The sequence below is a fragment of the Condylura cristata genome, unplaced genomic scaffold (assembly GCF_000260355.1).
Source record: "Condylura cristata isolate star-nosed mole 26May11 unplaced genomic scaffold, ConCri1.0 scaffold00005, whole genome shotgun sequence".
NCBI classification, from domain to species: Eukaryota; Metazoa; Chordata; class Mammalia; order Eulipotyphla; family Talpidae; genus Condylura; species Condylura cristata.
The window spans coordinates 67,151,639-67,166,112 of record NW_004567106.1 but is presented as its reverse complement, the minus strand read 5'-3'; the positions used below and the strand labels follow the sequence as shown (position 1 = coordinate 67,166,112).

Below are 14,474 nucleotides of genomic sequence, written 5' to 3'. Positions count from 1 at the left end.
GCGAGGGGCGACGGGGGAGCCGGCGGCCTGGCCCACGCCGCGCCCGGCGGGGTCTCTTCTGCAAGACAAGGGACTTAGGGTTTAGCCCAGGCGCGGGGAGTCGTTTTCAGGGTGGGGTGGGGACGCATTTGAAAGAATGTGCCGGGGCCAGAGAGGGAGAAGGGTCTTTGTGGAACATCTGGGTTTTGTTGTTTTGGTGATTGTCATGGGCTCGGTAAGGAATTTGCTCAGATTTCTTCTTCCTCCTAAGCTGAGTATTCTCATTTGGCGAATGTGGTCTGTTCATGCTCACTTTTGACAGGGGATAATGAGAATGTGTCCCCAGGGGCTTTGGTGTTTCTTTTCATGTAAGACTGTGGGCGATCTCCTGGTAACTTTCACTGCAATGCTTGTAGGAAGAAGAACATGTTCCCGGGCTGAGCAAAATCTGATTATCTTCTTCCCTGTTTTGGTGCCGACATTTCTTTCCCATCTGTTGGATATTTACATCGGTGGGACATTGGTGCTTACCTGGCAAGGTACTGTGCAAAGATTCTCCGTAAATGATCTGGTTTGATCCTTAAGTAAGGACATCGAAGCTCAGAGAAGTTAAGTGGAGGTTCTTGGATTCCAGCTGGAACTTTAATGCCTTTTTCTGTGGGCCACAGGGGGCTTCATATATCATTCTGTTACTCATTGGCTTTCAGTGTTTGCATCAGAAAATGGGTATGAAACAATAACTTCTTACAGGCAGAATCAATGCAGTGGCCCATGTCACTTGCCCCATGTCAACACTTGCCCCATGTCAGCATCAGATGATTTCATTATTTCAGGTTCTGAATTGTCCCTGTTCCTTGGTGATAAAGAAATGTCACAGGACTGACCCTTAAATTGAGTATGAGCTCTTTAATGTAGAAGAGGAAGAGATTTGAATCTTGAAAACTAGTTGTCTGGGACGGTGCTTGGCTAGATGGGGAGAATGTGGTTTTGGGAACCCTTAATGAGAGCACTTTACAGATAAGTGCTAGGCATTTTATATCTGTGGTAAAGAAACAATTTAAGAAGACAGCAAAATTGTAGGCAGGCTTTAGTATTGAATAAAAGGATTAAGCTGGTACAGCTAAATGACTTCCAATGAGATAATGTAGGATAAAGACTTGTATGAACGTCAGCATTGGGGTGGTAAGTTACCGCATAGCCAATACTGTCAAAGTGGGTGACCATAAATACCCAGTTGATACTTCTCTCACCTCAGTATACTTTGCAGAGAATCCCTTTGCTTTGCAAATGTGAAAACAGATCTGGGAAGTAAGTCTGCCATGTTCAAGTCCTTGTCTTTTGAAACGAGACCAACCAACTGTGTTTTTTCCCATCTTAGATTTAGACCTCTAGGTTTAAGGTGGGATAATTCTGATTGGAGACAGTCTATATTTTAACCTTTTCCCTTACACAGTATAGCATTGGGTGCTAGGTGAGGTCTGGGTTTGAATGTTTGCTTCATTTCTAAATCAGATTTCTAAAATCTGTTTTCTCCACTGTCTGATGCTGAGAGAACAGGTGATGCCAGCCATGCACTGGGGCAGTTCCTGGCACCTTGAATGCACTCAGGGCTGCCCATCAGTCAGATCATTCATTCATTTGTTCATTCCCCAAATCCTTGTTGATAATGCTCTGCCATGTGCTGGACTTGTGACCGAAAAGGCCGCTGCTTCTGTGGCACTTACAGATGAAAGATGAACATGTAAACAGTTAAAGCAGGTAATTCAGTGGGGGTAATGCTATGGAGGGAAGAAACAGGTGAGGGACAGTGTTCAGGTAAAGCTGTCAGGACAGCGTACTCCAGGATGAGCTCCAGCAATTTGTAAAGACCCAGGAGAAAGGCATTTCAGGTGCTGGCGCGCAGACATGATGGCCCGAAGCAAGAAGGCTTGGTGGTACAGGGCTAAGGGGCTTCCCTATGGGGAGATTGTAGGAGTGTGGGGTGCAGAGCTGGTAAGGGGAGGGGCAGAGTGCACAGGGAGTAGAAAGGGAATGTAATGTTCCTTGCTGCATAGACTGGCAGGATTCAGAACTCCCCAGATGCCCAGGCTGGGGTGATCCCAGCTCCTGCTAAGTGACGGAAAGGAAGCAGGGTGAGTGTCCTGTGCTGGTGTGTGAGCGTATGCTGAAATCTGCACAAACTTTACAGACGCAGCAAGAGCACAGAGGCACAGAGTGACCTAGGAACAGGGAGGGAGACATTTCTGTAGCCCCTTTGGTGTCTTTTTTTTTTTTTTTACAGAAATGAGGGTACAGGCTAGAGGTGCAGGGGCGGTGAGAGGATTCACCAGAGACAAAGTGGGAGCAGAACAGGCAGATCAACAAAGTACACTGCTGAGGGGAGCAGCAGGCAAGATAGGAGAGATCTGCTGCAACCTGTGGGTCACCTCTGGGTGGGGATCGAACTTGCGGCCCAGCTTGGCTTAGCTTCACAGAGCAGTGCTCCAGCCTGCTGCGCCACCAGGGTCCCCTTTGGTGTCTTTGAGTTTTCTGTCTTCCACTTCTGTTACCTATTAAAAATTAACAATTAAAAAACAACTAACAACAAAACCAATTAAATAAACCCACCTCTCCTGTCACTGCCGGCCTCTTAGCCTCTTGACAGCCCCAGCGGTCACCTCCCCTGCTCCCTACGGGACACCGGCGCATGCAGGCTTGGAGGGGCGTGCGCAAGAGTTGTGTCTTGCTGTCTGGAGCTTGGGAAGCCATTGAAGCGCGCTAAGCAGAGGAATGGCGGTTTGTTCATGTCATCAGATATGTTTGTGGCTGGTGTGCGCAGAGTGAGCTTGGGGTGGGTGTGCGGATGGGAAACCAGCTGGGCGGTGGTCCTGGCCTTGGCGGAAGATGGGCAGTGCGTTGGGCATGCATCAGGGAGCTGGCAAGGCGGGAGAGGAAGGACTGCGATGCATTTTGGAGCTAATAAAGACTGGACTTAGCAGGGGGCTGGATTTGGAAGCTGAGTAAAAGGGAGAAATGAAGGGGCAACTTCCAGCAAAAGGGCACCATTGTGGGAGGTGGGGACCCCAGGGAGGGGTGTGGGCAAGGAAAGGAAGTCCCTTCAGGTGCTGGAGGGATTTCAGGCGGTGGGTGGGCCATACTGGGGGAGCCCCAGGGGCCGCGCTGCAGCCCCAGCTCTAGGAGAAAACACTGTGCCCAGACAGAGGCAGGGGCAGCGAGAGAGAGGTTGGGAGTTTAGTGAGAGAAGGTGAAAAGCTGGGCTTAGAGGCCGAGGAGGCAGAGTGATTGGGGAAGTTGCACGTGCCTGGCAGCTTTGCTTGCTCATTGAGGTTTGTGGTTTTGAATCTAAAATGTGAAACCGGCAGCTTGTGTGATTTTTCTTTGGCAGAGCTCAGCTGCTTGGGCACAGGGAGAGGGGGCCAGGCGAGCGGGAAGAAAAGGTGGGTAAGGGGGAGCGCTGCGCCTCTGTGGGAGAGAAGGAGACAGGACGGGGATGGCCACGTCATGGGGACCATCCATGGAGATGACTGATTGCGATGCCTGGCTGAGGCAGGAGGAGCGTCCATGGGGGTGTGTGAAAGTCAGCAGGCTGGAGGGGAGAGAGCTGGTGCGGTTGGAGATGGTGTCGATGGGCCGGGCAGGGCTGGGTGCGGGAACTGTGCCCCTTCCCTCAGTCTCCCCACTTTGTGCTGTTTCCTTGAGTGTCCTTAGTATAACTTGACATCTTCCTCTAGTTTGGAATGGGCGCTGCTATACATAGGAGATGACACTTTGGGAATATTTTGTATGCCAAGGCAGCGTTCTATAGGAGGGAGTGTTTACCTGGACACGTTCCATGTGGCACCAACTTTTATCCGGCCTTGATCTCAGCGTGGAATGTTCCAAACTAGAAAATTACCTTGTACGGATGATGATTTAGGACAAATCAGAGGAGTCAGTGACTATGAACTTGGTTTGAAAAGCAGGCCAGGGCTCCAGGGTGCTGGTCCTTTTTGAAGGCGAGGATTTTATTTTTAATAGTGTCAAAAAAATGATACATTTTATGTCTGTATTTCAAAACGCAAGTGTCACTAAGTGCATATATGTTATAACACAGTTACATTTAGAATTTATTTTCTTGTCTAAGACATCGTCACACTATTGAATCTGTGCCACAGAAAATACATACTTTGTTTTAAAAAAAGACAAGTCACATCCTGAAGTGATAATTGTCTATTCAGTATCCATTGATCGAGAAAATACTAAATGATAAGCTGCTGTGAAGAACGAAACTCACAAATTTTGTTATCTTTATAGCAGCATTTACGTATACGTGAAAAATGCTAGGCAGTTGTTCAGTCTATATTTAGAGCGGAAAAGAAAATGGTCTTCGGAAAGAAGGCCGTGCTTGATGGATTCAGACTTGGCAAAAACTCTCTGCGCTTCCCCAGGGGCTCTGCCCTCACTGATGACTAGAAGTTGCTTCTGGGATGTAGGCAATGCATAAGTGCAAGGTATTATTATGATTAATTACAGTGATTACATAGGCCCAGATGTTATAGTGGTGGTATTCATTTAACGTGGCATCCTGCCAACAGCAGGTGAATGTTTAAAACTATTTTCCCAATGTACTTATTAAGCCTTTTCTGCCCCCTTCACTGAGCGAAGGAAAACTTGGTTTATTCAGAACCTGGATCCTGATGGACCCCGTGTGATAGTCATTTAAAGCTCCTGGTGTAACATACACAGCTACTACTGCTGAAGCGAGTAGGCCGAGTCTCGGGGTACACCTTGCTGGAATTACTGTTTTACCTGATAAATTAGAGACTCTCATTACCCAAACCCTTTCCTGAAGCATTCAGTACAGCATTTGGGGTGTGAATATCTTCACTGCAAAGAGCTGAGAAAGACTGCTTGCTTGGAGCTTGGAGCTGTTCCAAGGGGGCTTTGTGCTTACTTTTGGGGGTGGAGGTCAATATAGCGTTAATAGCTCTCGGGTTTTTAACCTCCCTGATCTAAGAAAGGTTATCTATATTCTGGATGGATTTGGGAGGTTCTTTAGGGGACAATAAGGACTAAGTAATAGGCTGAGTGCATATGAGTAGAATCTTATTTTTTCCTTCTAAGATTTTATTTATTTTTTGGGAGGGGGCCTTCCTGGCGGCTTAGGGGTTAGGTCTGAAGTCTGTCACTACCACAGCCTGAGCTCAGTCGCCAACTAGGGAGCTGACCCATATATGGTGCAGCAGACCTCTCCTGTCTCACCCGTTGCTCCCCTCAGCTGCTCCCTACTTTTGTCTCTGGTGATTCCTCCCCCCACCTCTGGCCTTCTCCCCAGTTCTTCTATGCATAAGTAAATAAAAATAAACCTTAAAAAAAGATTTCATTTATTTTCTTGTAGAACTGGGGTACAGATCAGAGGTGCAGGGTGAGAGGATTCACCAGAGACAGAGCTGGGAGCAGAGCAGGCGGATCCACTGAACTACACTGCTGAGTAGAGCAGAGGTCTGCTGTGTCACATGCTTGTGCTGATACTTAACCCCTAGGCCACCTGGGAGGCCTGAGTGTGATTTTATAGTCTTGCTGGGCTCATGATTTTGCTGACATTCTTTGGGAGAACTAAATGAAATTAGCTACATTCTACTGATGTGGGATTCATCCTGGGCAAATCAGTGCCTAAAACAATGACCATAATACCTTCCATACACCATTTACTTTTTCCTCACAACTCTGAGGTAAGATACGCATTTATACAGAAGATTGATTTACAGGGGTGAGTCAGGCTTTCACAGCCAGTGAGTGAGTCGGCTGTAATGTTGATAGACATTTAAAATGCTCTCACTTATTGTTCCTTTTATCCAAATGTTTATGCAAATGGCCTTTTGCCTGGACCTGCCTTTATGGCTTGGGTTAATCTCCTGAGTTGTGGCCAGTGCAAACTCCACAATCCCAGCAGTGACAGGGCAGTCTGGGCCCTGTAATTCACCAATCTCACCACTAGGGGCTCTAGAGTTTGTCTCTTCCCTTGACTACCGTAGTATGTTCATTGGGCAAGTTATTTTGTCACTTTACCTTTTTCCCTAAAAAGCAGATAAATTATAGGACTTTTACAATGCTATGGACATTTTACCTCCTGATAATAAAAAGTTTACTTGTGTTGTAGATTTTTTAGGAAAGTACATAGGAAATTAAGATTACCTGTCTCCCTATTCCCAGAGGAGGAACAGGTGTGTTTCCTTTTTATTTGCCCCACTTTCTTCACTTGACATTTTCTCATGTTATTGAACAGCCTTGATTCATGGGATTCAGCCATGGTTAGGTCGTTTCTGTAGGCTCACAACTGGAGAGGTTATACTCAGATGCTTACTTTATATCTGATTATTTTGGGCTGTCAGAGCATGCCAGCTGCTGTCACAGTAAGGAGAGGTGAGAGCAGTAGTGGGAGGAGGAGGGCCTCTTCCTCTCCTCACCTGAAGGAGCTTCCCGGACACTCTGCGTTCATAGACCTGAATGCATCTTGTATTTCTTCAGGAATGCGTTGCTGGAAATTAAATTTTTGCGTCCGAGTGTCTTGGTGAACACAGCCAGAGTGTCTGCCTGGAACACTGTACTGGTTTTCACTTCCGGCAGCAGAGCAGAGCAAAGTTCTGGCATCTTGACACCTCAAGTTGCCTTGAACTTGAGTCTTTTTTGAGCTGTGCAAACCTTTTCTTGCCTTCATAAGCATTTCTTGTGTTATTAGTGAGATTGGAGCTTTTATTTGATAAGTTTAATAGTCATTTCACTTCTGCTGAGTTACCTATTCGTTTTCTTTACTCATTTTCCTGTCACAATAAGTGATTTTTCCATTTGTATGCAAGTTTTCTCTCTTAGTATGTAATTTTCTACCAGTGATTTTTTTTTTAAAGGACCAGCCATGAAACATAACCATCAATCGAGTTTTCTGGTATCAATGAGCCTTTGTGAATTTTTTCCCCCCAAGGCCTGTTTATGTGCTGACTGGTTATAAGTCTAAAGGACTCAGCATTGGGATAAGTAGCCTATATCAAGTAATGGTAATGATGTATTTTGTCTTCCCAGAAGGAAGAAATGACGTAAATCATTGAGTATCCTAGCTTCAGGGTCAAAGGCAGAAGGAACTCCAGGAAGAACATGGCCTGGCCCAGTATTTTCCAGAGAAGAACTGTGCTCTCACGGTTCACCCATCATCACATCGTTGTGTTCCTGCTCACTTTCTTCAGGTCGGTGCTGTCTCGCTGTTTTCCTCACTGAGGAAGTTGAGAGGGTGTGTGGCATGGGCAGGGGCTAATTGTGAGACATACTGGTTCATCCTTCTGTACTTTCCGGAGCCAATTCCGTAGTTCCCAGGGCCATTCTACCTGTAGCTGGCAGTGTCTGGAGACACTTTCTGTTGTTTCACAGGGAGGCACTGCCTCTCCCTCTCACAAGTAGGGGTGAAGGTGCTGCTGAACACCCTACAACATACAGCTGCCCACCACAGCAAAGCATTTTGGGGTCTAAAATGTCAGGGCTACGGTTGAGAATGCCTGATTTCACAGTAAGTCCTTCATCGTTAAAACCTAGAGCTTGAGGACAAAGAAGATGCTTGTTCAGGGAACGCCCTGGGCCTCCTTGAGCAGCAGAGATGGATGAGACAATGTGAGGAATCCCGGAGCGTCATAGCCCCTCCTGCTTAGCACCACTGATGAAATGGTCTGAGGTCATGACCCTGTGGCCTCCGTGGTTCTCTTTAGTGGACTGTAGATGACAAAAGCCAGATTGTTTGGTGTGAGGGACATGCTGTTCACAGCCTGGTGACTCAGCTCTTGTGATGATTTCCTCCGTGTTGATTTGTTTGTTATTAACCTTTATTGAAAGGACCACTATTTGGTGTTTTATTAAAATAGAAACTGGGAAAATATTTCTCTAGTTATGTCAGAGTAGGTTTGGGGTTAGTCCCACCTCCATCTTCTTGGTATAAGAATCAGTTCTGAGTGATTTCATGTTGCAGAAGACTGGTTATGCTTCACTTTTGCTCAGCAGAGTCCACTTCAATTGCTGGTTCTTTTTTTTTTTTTTAAAGATTTAATTATTCTTACAGAATTGAGGTATAGGCCACAGGTGTGTGGTGGATGAGAAGATTCATCAGAGACAGAGTGGGGAGCAGAACAGGCAGATCTACTGACATGCACTGCTGAGGGGAGCAGCGGGCGAGTCAGGAGAGGTCTGCTGCGTCTTGCGGGTCAGCTCCCTGGCAGGGGATCAAACTCGCGCTGCATTGGCTTTGGAGAGCTTCATAATGCGGTGCTTTAACCTATTGCACCACCAGGGAGAGCCCCAATTGCTAGCTCTTTAAAGGAGTGCTTTGCCTTCTTCAAAGAAGAATTCTAAAATCCAGTCAAACAAGTGGTACCTATCTCTGATTTTATTGAGTTCCATCTCCCTTGCCTTCCAGTCAGCTGTCTTTTGTCTCTATTTCATAGTTACTCATTGCTTCACGCTTCAAGAAAAACGTTCAGCAATGTCAAAGTCAGTATCTCTAAGCAGTGGACACCGAGTGCTTGGAACAGATCCATAGAGCTGCCTGCGGAGGTAAGCGGTGGTGGCGGGGGAGGAGGGCCGGGGTCAGGAAGGGCACCCAACCACTCCTCAATTCTTCTCAAGTTCTTTCTGTTTCATTCATCCATGTAGGACTGAAATGACTTCCTGTTTTCTTTGGCATAAAATCTAAACTGTTCTGCTTGATTTCAACACTTGTCCTCATCAGGCCTGTTTTATGTTCCATTCCGACCAGCTTTCTTCTCACTGTCTTGACATCACACAGTTCTGGCCAGGCCATTTTTGTGTCACACAAGCACCTGCTCTTTTCTGCCTTTGAGAAGCAACTCTATGTTTTCTGAGGTGGATAGTTACATTTTTAATAACTCTTCGTTATTAGAAAGTTTTTCTTACAGTGATGTAAAGCACTCCACTGTTTCATTCTGATCTCAGTTCATCCTGATCAGCCCATGCCTGCATGTGACTGCTGTCAAATATGTGGGGAAGGCAGGTTTTGCTCACTTTTTCTGGTAGAGTCTTTGCTGTCTTTCTCCTATCACATTTTGCTTTTTCCTTTGTGTTAAGTGAGATAAAGTGCCACTTTTTCTGTCAAGCTTTTCTTCAGCATCTGCTGATTTCCCCCGTAAAGTGTGCGCATCGGGTGTTATATAGTTTAACGGTGTCGTTTTCACACACTTGCCATCTGCTTGGTCTCTTTGTATCTTGCTGAATTTGTACTGAGTTCCCTGAACCCATGGTGGGCCAACTCCGTTCTCCCCTGACTATTTGGGACTGAGATGATTTTCCCTTCAGGTCCCGTCTCCACATACAATCCCATTCCTCTCTGCCCATGCTGCATTAACTTGAGTCCTGCTCAAGTGGAACTGTAGATAGCTGTTAATACTCCTCACATGCTTTAGTTCTTCAACATTGTTTTCCCTTTTTGGGCCAAAGTGGACAGAGACTTGCAGGTTACATGAATAGCCTCCCCCGACATGAAAGCAGTGACCTCGTTGGTGGCCTGTGGAGGGTCTGTCTTATAAAAATGCTGTTCTCAGCACAAAATGACTATCTGTGTGGAGCAGATATTCCAGTGGCGATGCTTCTGTACACTCTTCTGGAGTTTGGGCTAGCTGGAACTTCTGAAAGGGAAGATGAGGATGAAGACTAGGTTTCACAGTCTTGACCAGGGCTGGGTGCACAGTGTGCTGAAGGATCATTGACTCCCTGCATGTTGCCAAGATAGAGAGGCTGTGGAGGCCTAGTGCCCTCTTCTCTCAGCAGGCTGTGGACGCTTTCTTTGTCACTACTGACAGATGCACCCAGGTTCCGCTTCAGTACTTCCGGGGAGAGGCAACTCTGTGTTTTCTGAGGTGGACAGTTACATTTTTATCCAATTCTTCGTTATTAGAAAGTTTTTCTACAGTGAGGTAAAGTGCTCTGCTGTTTCATTCTGATCTCAGTTCATCCTGAATGAGCCCATTCCTGCGTGTGACTGCTGTCAAATATTTGGGGAAAAACCGCTCCTGAAGTTTCTAGTGTAGGCGGAAGGTCTCTTGCTCCTGAGCACATAATGAAGACTTTCAGGTAAAGCCTGACCTACCTATAGTACACCAGAATTTGAGATAGGCCCTTCCTTTCTGGTTCTACTGCCTGGGGCTGCCTTTGCTTTTTAAAGAACTGGGTTGGAGTTTCCATGACCACCCCTGGGCATGAAAATTCACTGAGAGGGTTCACAGACTCTGCTTATAGTCATAGTCACAGCTGGGGTTTACAGTAGTGAAAGAACAGAGCAAAACAGCAAAGGACAAAGCAACTTTGAGGTGGCAGAAAATCAGACCAAGTTCCCAAGAAGTCACCTCCCAGGGGAGTCACACAGATGTGCTCCATTATTCCAGCAGCAAGTGGTGACACGGGAAGCCCACGTGGGGCCCAGGCCCAAGCCGAGGCCCAGACCCAGGGTTTTTACTGGGTTGGCCATAGAGGTGCCTTTTGTCTGGTATGTACGAAAATTCAGGCTTCCAGAAGGAAGGCAGGTATTCAGCATACGCCACATTGTTTGGACAGCAGCTAGGCGCCTTTAGCCTTCTCTAGCAGGAAAGAGGGAAACACTCCCGTATCCGGTCCCTGGAGGCCATCGGGCAGCACGGCAGCAGTAGGCCTTTGAAGGAGAGCAGGCCTGCTCCGTTAACTCCTTCCTCTCTGCAACCATGACTCATTAGCTCTTTCTGAGCTTCTCTGCTTAGATACTTATTTACTTTGTCTTATTCCTGTTAAAATAGGCTTCGCTGTGTCGTGGTTTTTCAGGACTGTGGAGGAAGTGGGTTGACTAGATTGCGCATATGGAGGCCAGGTGCCTCCTTGCCTTGGAGAGCTTTATATTTCTGAACCTGCCTCTTGGAGCGTGGTGCTGACTTCTGTCCTTTTCTTTAGATTGGAAAGTTCAGGAATTTTCCTTGCCCAGTCTGCTGCTGGAAGTGGGGTGGCCAGGTCCTGGTCCCATCACTCCTTCTAGCTTTGGGGTCTGTGATGGCCTTAACTCCAACTTCCCTTTGAGGTATCATTTTTATCCAAAGTAGAAGGGACTCATTAGAACTAGAAAAATACTGAAGATTAGTCTGAACTCTAAAAAATACTTTGTTTACATGTGCTCATCAACATTTCTTAAGTCCCCTAAAGAGCTTTCTCAAGATGTATTTACTGGTGCTTTCATTTTTATGCATAGCTGTCTAAGTGCTGTACAGAAAGCATTTAAGGGAACCGTTTCTGTACCTTGAGGATTTGTATTGGATTCCATTGACACAAACAACAATGACAGTAGTAAGTGAACATAACAAAAGTCTGTTTACATTTTTTTTAAAGATTTATTTATTTATGCATATAAGAACTGAGGTACAGACCAGAGGTGCAGGGGGTGAGAGGATTCCCCAGAGACAGCGCGAGGAGCAGAACAGGCCGATGTGAAATGCACTGCTGAGGGGAGCAGCGGGTGAGACGGAGAATCTGCTGCGCCCTGTGGGTCAGCTCCCTGGTGGAGATGGAACTTGTGCTGCTGGAGCTGCGGGCAGCTTCATAGTGCAGTGATTTAACCCTTTGTGCCACCAGGAAAGCCCTGAAATCTATGTTTACAGGGAATAAAGTGGTACAGGCTTTCCCCACTATCTGATAGTAGACTATTCCCATTTGGTATTATTTCTGGTTTTTTTTTTTTTTTTTTTTTTAGTTTGGGAATCTTTTCATTTTTTTTTCCCATAGAAGTTGATTAATATCAGTTCTAGAGCCCCAAATAACCTGCCAAATGATTCCAAATAGGAGCTTTACTTTCACATAGTGGGGGGGGGGGGAGAACCTGCAGTGATTAAATCTAACAATTGAGAATAACTTGACTGAAAATTATGAACAAAATTAGTTCTCTTCAATTAAGAAGCCTCAGCTCTCCGGTCAGGACAGTCCTTCCTTGAGAAGAGTGAGTCTGAAGCTCTCTGGGGGAGGAGGTTTCCTCACGAGCCACCTCAACTTTACCCCCAGCTGCTCTCACTCAGTAGCTTCTCACTAGCCTGAAAGCACTCACTGTGGGCCCAGGGTGACCCTGACTAATTAATTAGCTCCTGGTCATGTCTGCCCACACCCAGGAAGTGCCTCTCTGTGGGTAGGTCCACCCCAGGCGTAGCCTTACTCGCTTACAAACCTCACTCAGGAAACCCACACATGACCTTTCAACTGTGCAGTTTTATGCTTCTGGAACGTGCCCCCACACAGGCCATTGTCATGGTCTCCCCGACAGCACAGCACACCCCACACTCCTCAGCGCTGTGTTCACTTGACAAACGCACCCGTGGGCACGCCTGCTTCAGCCGCTGCAGTGTGTGGGCATGAGCATATTCTGGTCTGCCTGTGGCTGAATAAACGTGGGCTGGTTCACCGTGGACACTTGGTCCTTTCTCACCCGCCAGTAAGTCGTCTTGCTGTGTATCAGTGAAGTCAGTGTTCTTTTTTCTGTTACCCAGTTTGATGAATCTTCTCTTTGGTCAGCTTTGTTCTTTTAGCTTTTGGTTTAGTTTTGCTTTCCACTTGTAAGTAGGCAAAACGAATTTCAGCTGGATTCTGGCAGTGGTGCTGAAGCTTTAGAATCTGTCAGTCCTTGGGAAGGCCACCCCCGCAGGGAGTTTTGGTGATCTCTCTTGAGAGCAAAGAGACTACATGAGACTTGGAGAGGCGCTGGGCCCCCTTTTTCAAGCTGACAACGATGTGTACCCCGTGGGGTTTATCCAGGTGCTCGTGGCCCCGGGAGATCGAGGATAAAAGACTGTTTGGCGCGAGCGGAGGCAGAGTTAGCTGGAGGTGCCTGGGCCGCAGGGTGAAACACTGTCAGCCTGGCTGTGTGTGCTGCTCTGGTCCCGTCCTGGCAGGCGTCCGGCCCCCCGAGTGGCACAGAGACAGGTAGCAAGACTCTAGAATCACACTTTGTATTTTCTCATAGTTTGAAGGTTTTACTTTATGTGAAAGAATTTTTAAATTTCTGATTGCACTTTTTCTCTAATAATATTCTTTTTTTTTTTTTTAAAGCTTTATTTATTTGCGCATACAGAACTGGGGTAGAGGCCAGAGGCTCAGGGTGAGAGGCTTCACCAGAGACAGAGTGGGGAGCAGAATAGGCAGATCAACGAAGTACACTGCTGAGGGGAGCAGCAGGCGGGTCAGGAGAGGTCTGCCGCGCCATGTGGTCACCTTCGGGGCAGGCGGGAATCAAACTCATGCGGAAGTGGCTTTAGATTCTTAGTGCAGTGCTTTAACCCGCTGGGCCACCAGGGAGGGCCCTGTTTTTTTTTTTTTTTAAGTTATTTTTATTTATTTATTTTTAAAGATTTATTTATGCATACAAGAACTGGTGTACAGGCCAGAGGTGTGGGGGCGGGGTGGGGGTAAGAGGATTCACCAGAGACAGGGTGAGGAGCAGAACAGGCAGGCAGATGTACTGAAACACACTGCTGAGGGGAGCACTGGGGAGACAGGAGAAGTCTACTGCGCCCTGTGGGTCAGCTCCCTGGCCAGGGATCGAACACCTGCTGCAGTGGCTGCAGATAACTCCATAGTGCTGCACTTTAACCCCTTGTGCCAACAGGGGGACCCTAAAGTTATTTTTAAATGAATCAAGTAAGCACATAACAGGTAGCATAAATAGTATTTTATGAAACATGAGTTTTTCCAAACAAACAGAAAAATCACCTAGTGAGAGATCGCTTCGCTTCACATTGTGGCAGACCCCTCGTGTCTGCCTTACTAGAAGGCAGTGGTGTTCGTGTCTGCTTCTCAGTGCAGTCTTCTGTAGTGAGCCTTTGAAGTATAGGAAGAGAATTTGGCTTTTCACAGGTACATAAAGGGAAAGGCAGAAGTATTTTAAGTATCCTCTCCATTAATCATGGATATTCATCTTTGCTATCACACCAGATTTTGACAAGTGGCAATTTCTTAAAGGTTAGTTGCGATGTGGAACCTGAGAATGTATCCATTAACTTTTTACACCCTGACATTAAGAGCCATTTGTCTATCTTGTGCTTCGAATGGATGTTGCGGTGACAGGCTCCTGTCATTCTTGTTTGAGGCAATAGCTGCCAAATACCTAAGTCAGAATAACTATCACTTGTCAGTCATTCTTTCAAGGAAAACTGGTTTCTGCTCGCTGGTGATGCCCGCGGCTGCACATGCTGGTGGGTTCCCCGTGTGCGCCTGCGACTCGACCCACAGAGTGCGCAATGAGTGTGATGTCCTGCCGTTACTGCCCTGTTCAGCTTCCTCGGGGGCGGTCTTTAGCAGAGCCAAGCGATGGGGACATTTTACAAAAGTTGTGTTGTGTGAGTGGTGGTGGTAACGGCTGTCGTGATCATGAGCACAGTTGGGGGTGCTGGTCTGGTTCACACAGGGTGCACAGTTCTCTACCTGCTATGGCTTTTGTGCTGTTCACCCAGAAGCTAAAGGGAAAA

General features: G+C 46.8%; 1 protein-coding gene across 2 annotated transcripts in view; it reads left to right on the top strand.

Moving 5' to 3' along the window:
• Nucleotides 1-222: 222 nt before the first annotated feature.
• Nucleotides 223-14,474, top strand: part of SLC37A3 (solute carrier family 37, member 3) — a 36,760-nt gene continuing 22,508 nt past the window's right edge. For both annotated transcript variants that reach the window (XM_012721051.1, XM_004677086.2), the window contains exons 1-3: nucleotides 223-518; nucleotides 7,036-7,196; nucleotides 8,439-8,547. In XM_012721051.1, coding sequence (XP_012576505.1) covers nucleotides 7,108-7,196; nucleotides 8,439-8,547 — 198 coding nt within the window. In that variant the 5' untranslated portion in view covers nucleotides 223-518; nucleotides 7,036-7,107. The remainder of the gene's footprint in view (nucleotides 519-7,035; nucleotides 7,197-8,438; nucleotides 8,548-14,474) is intronic.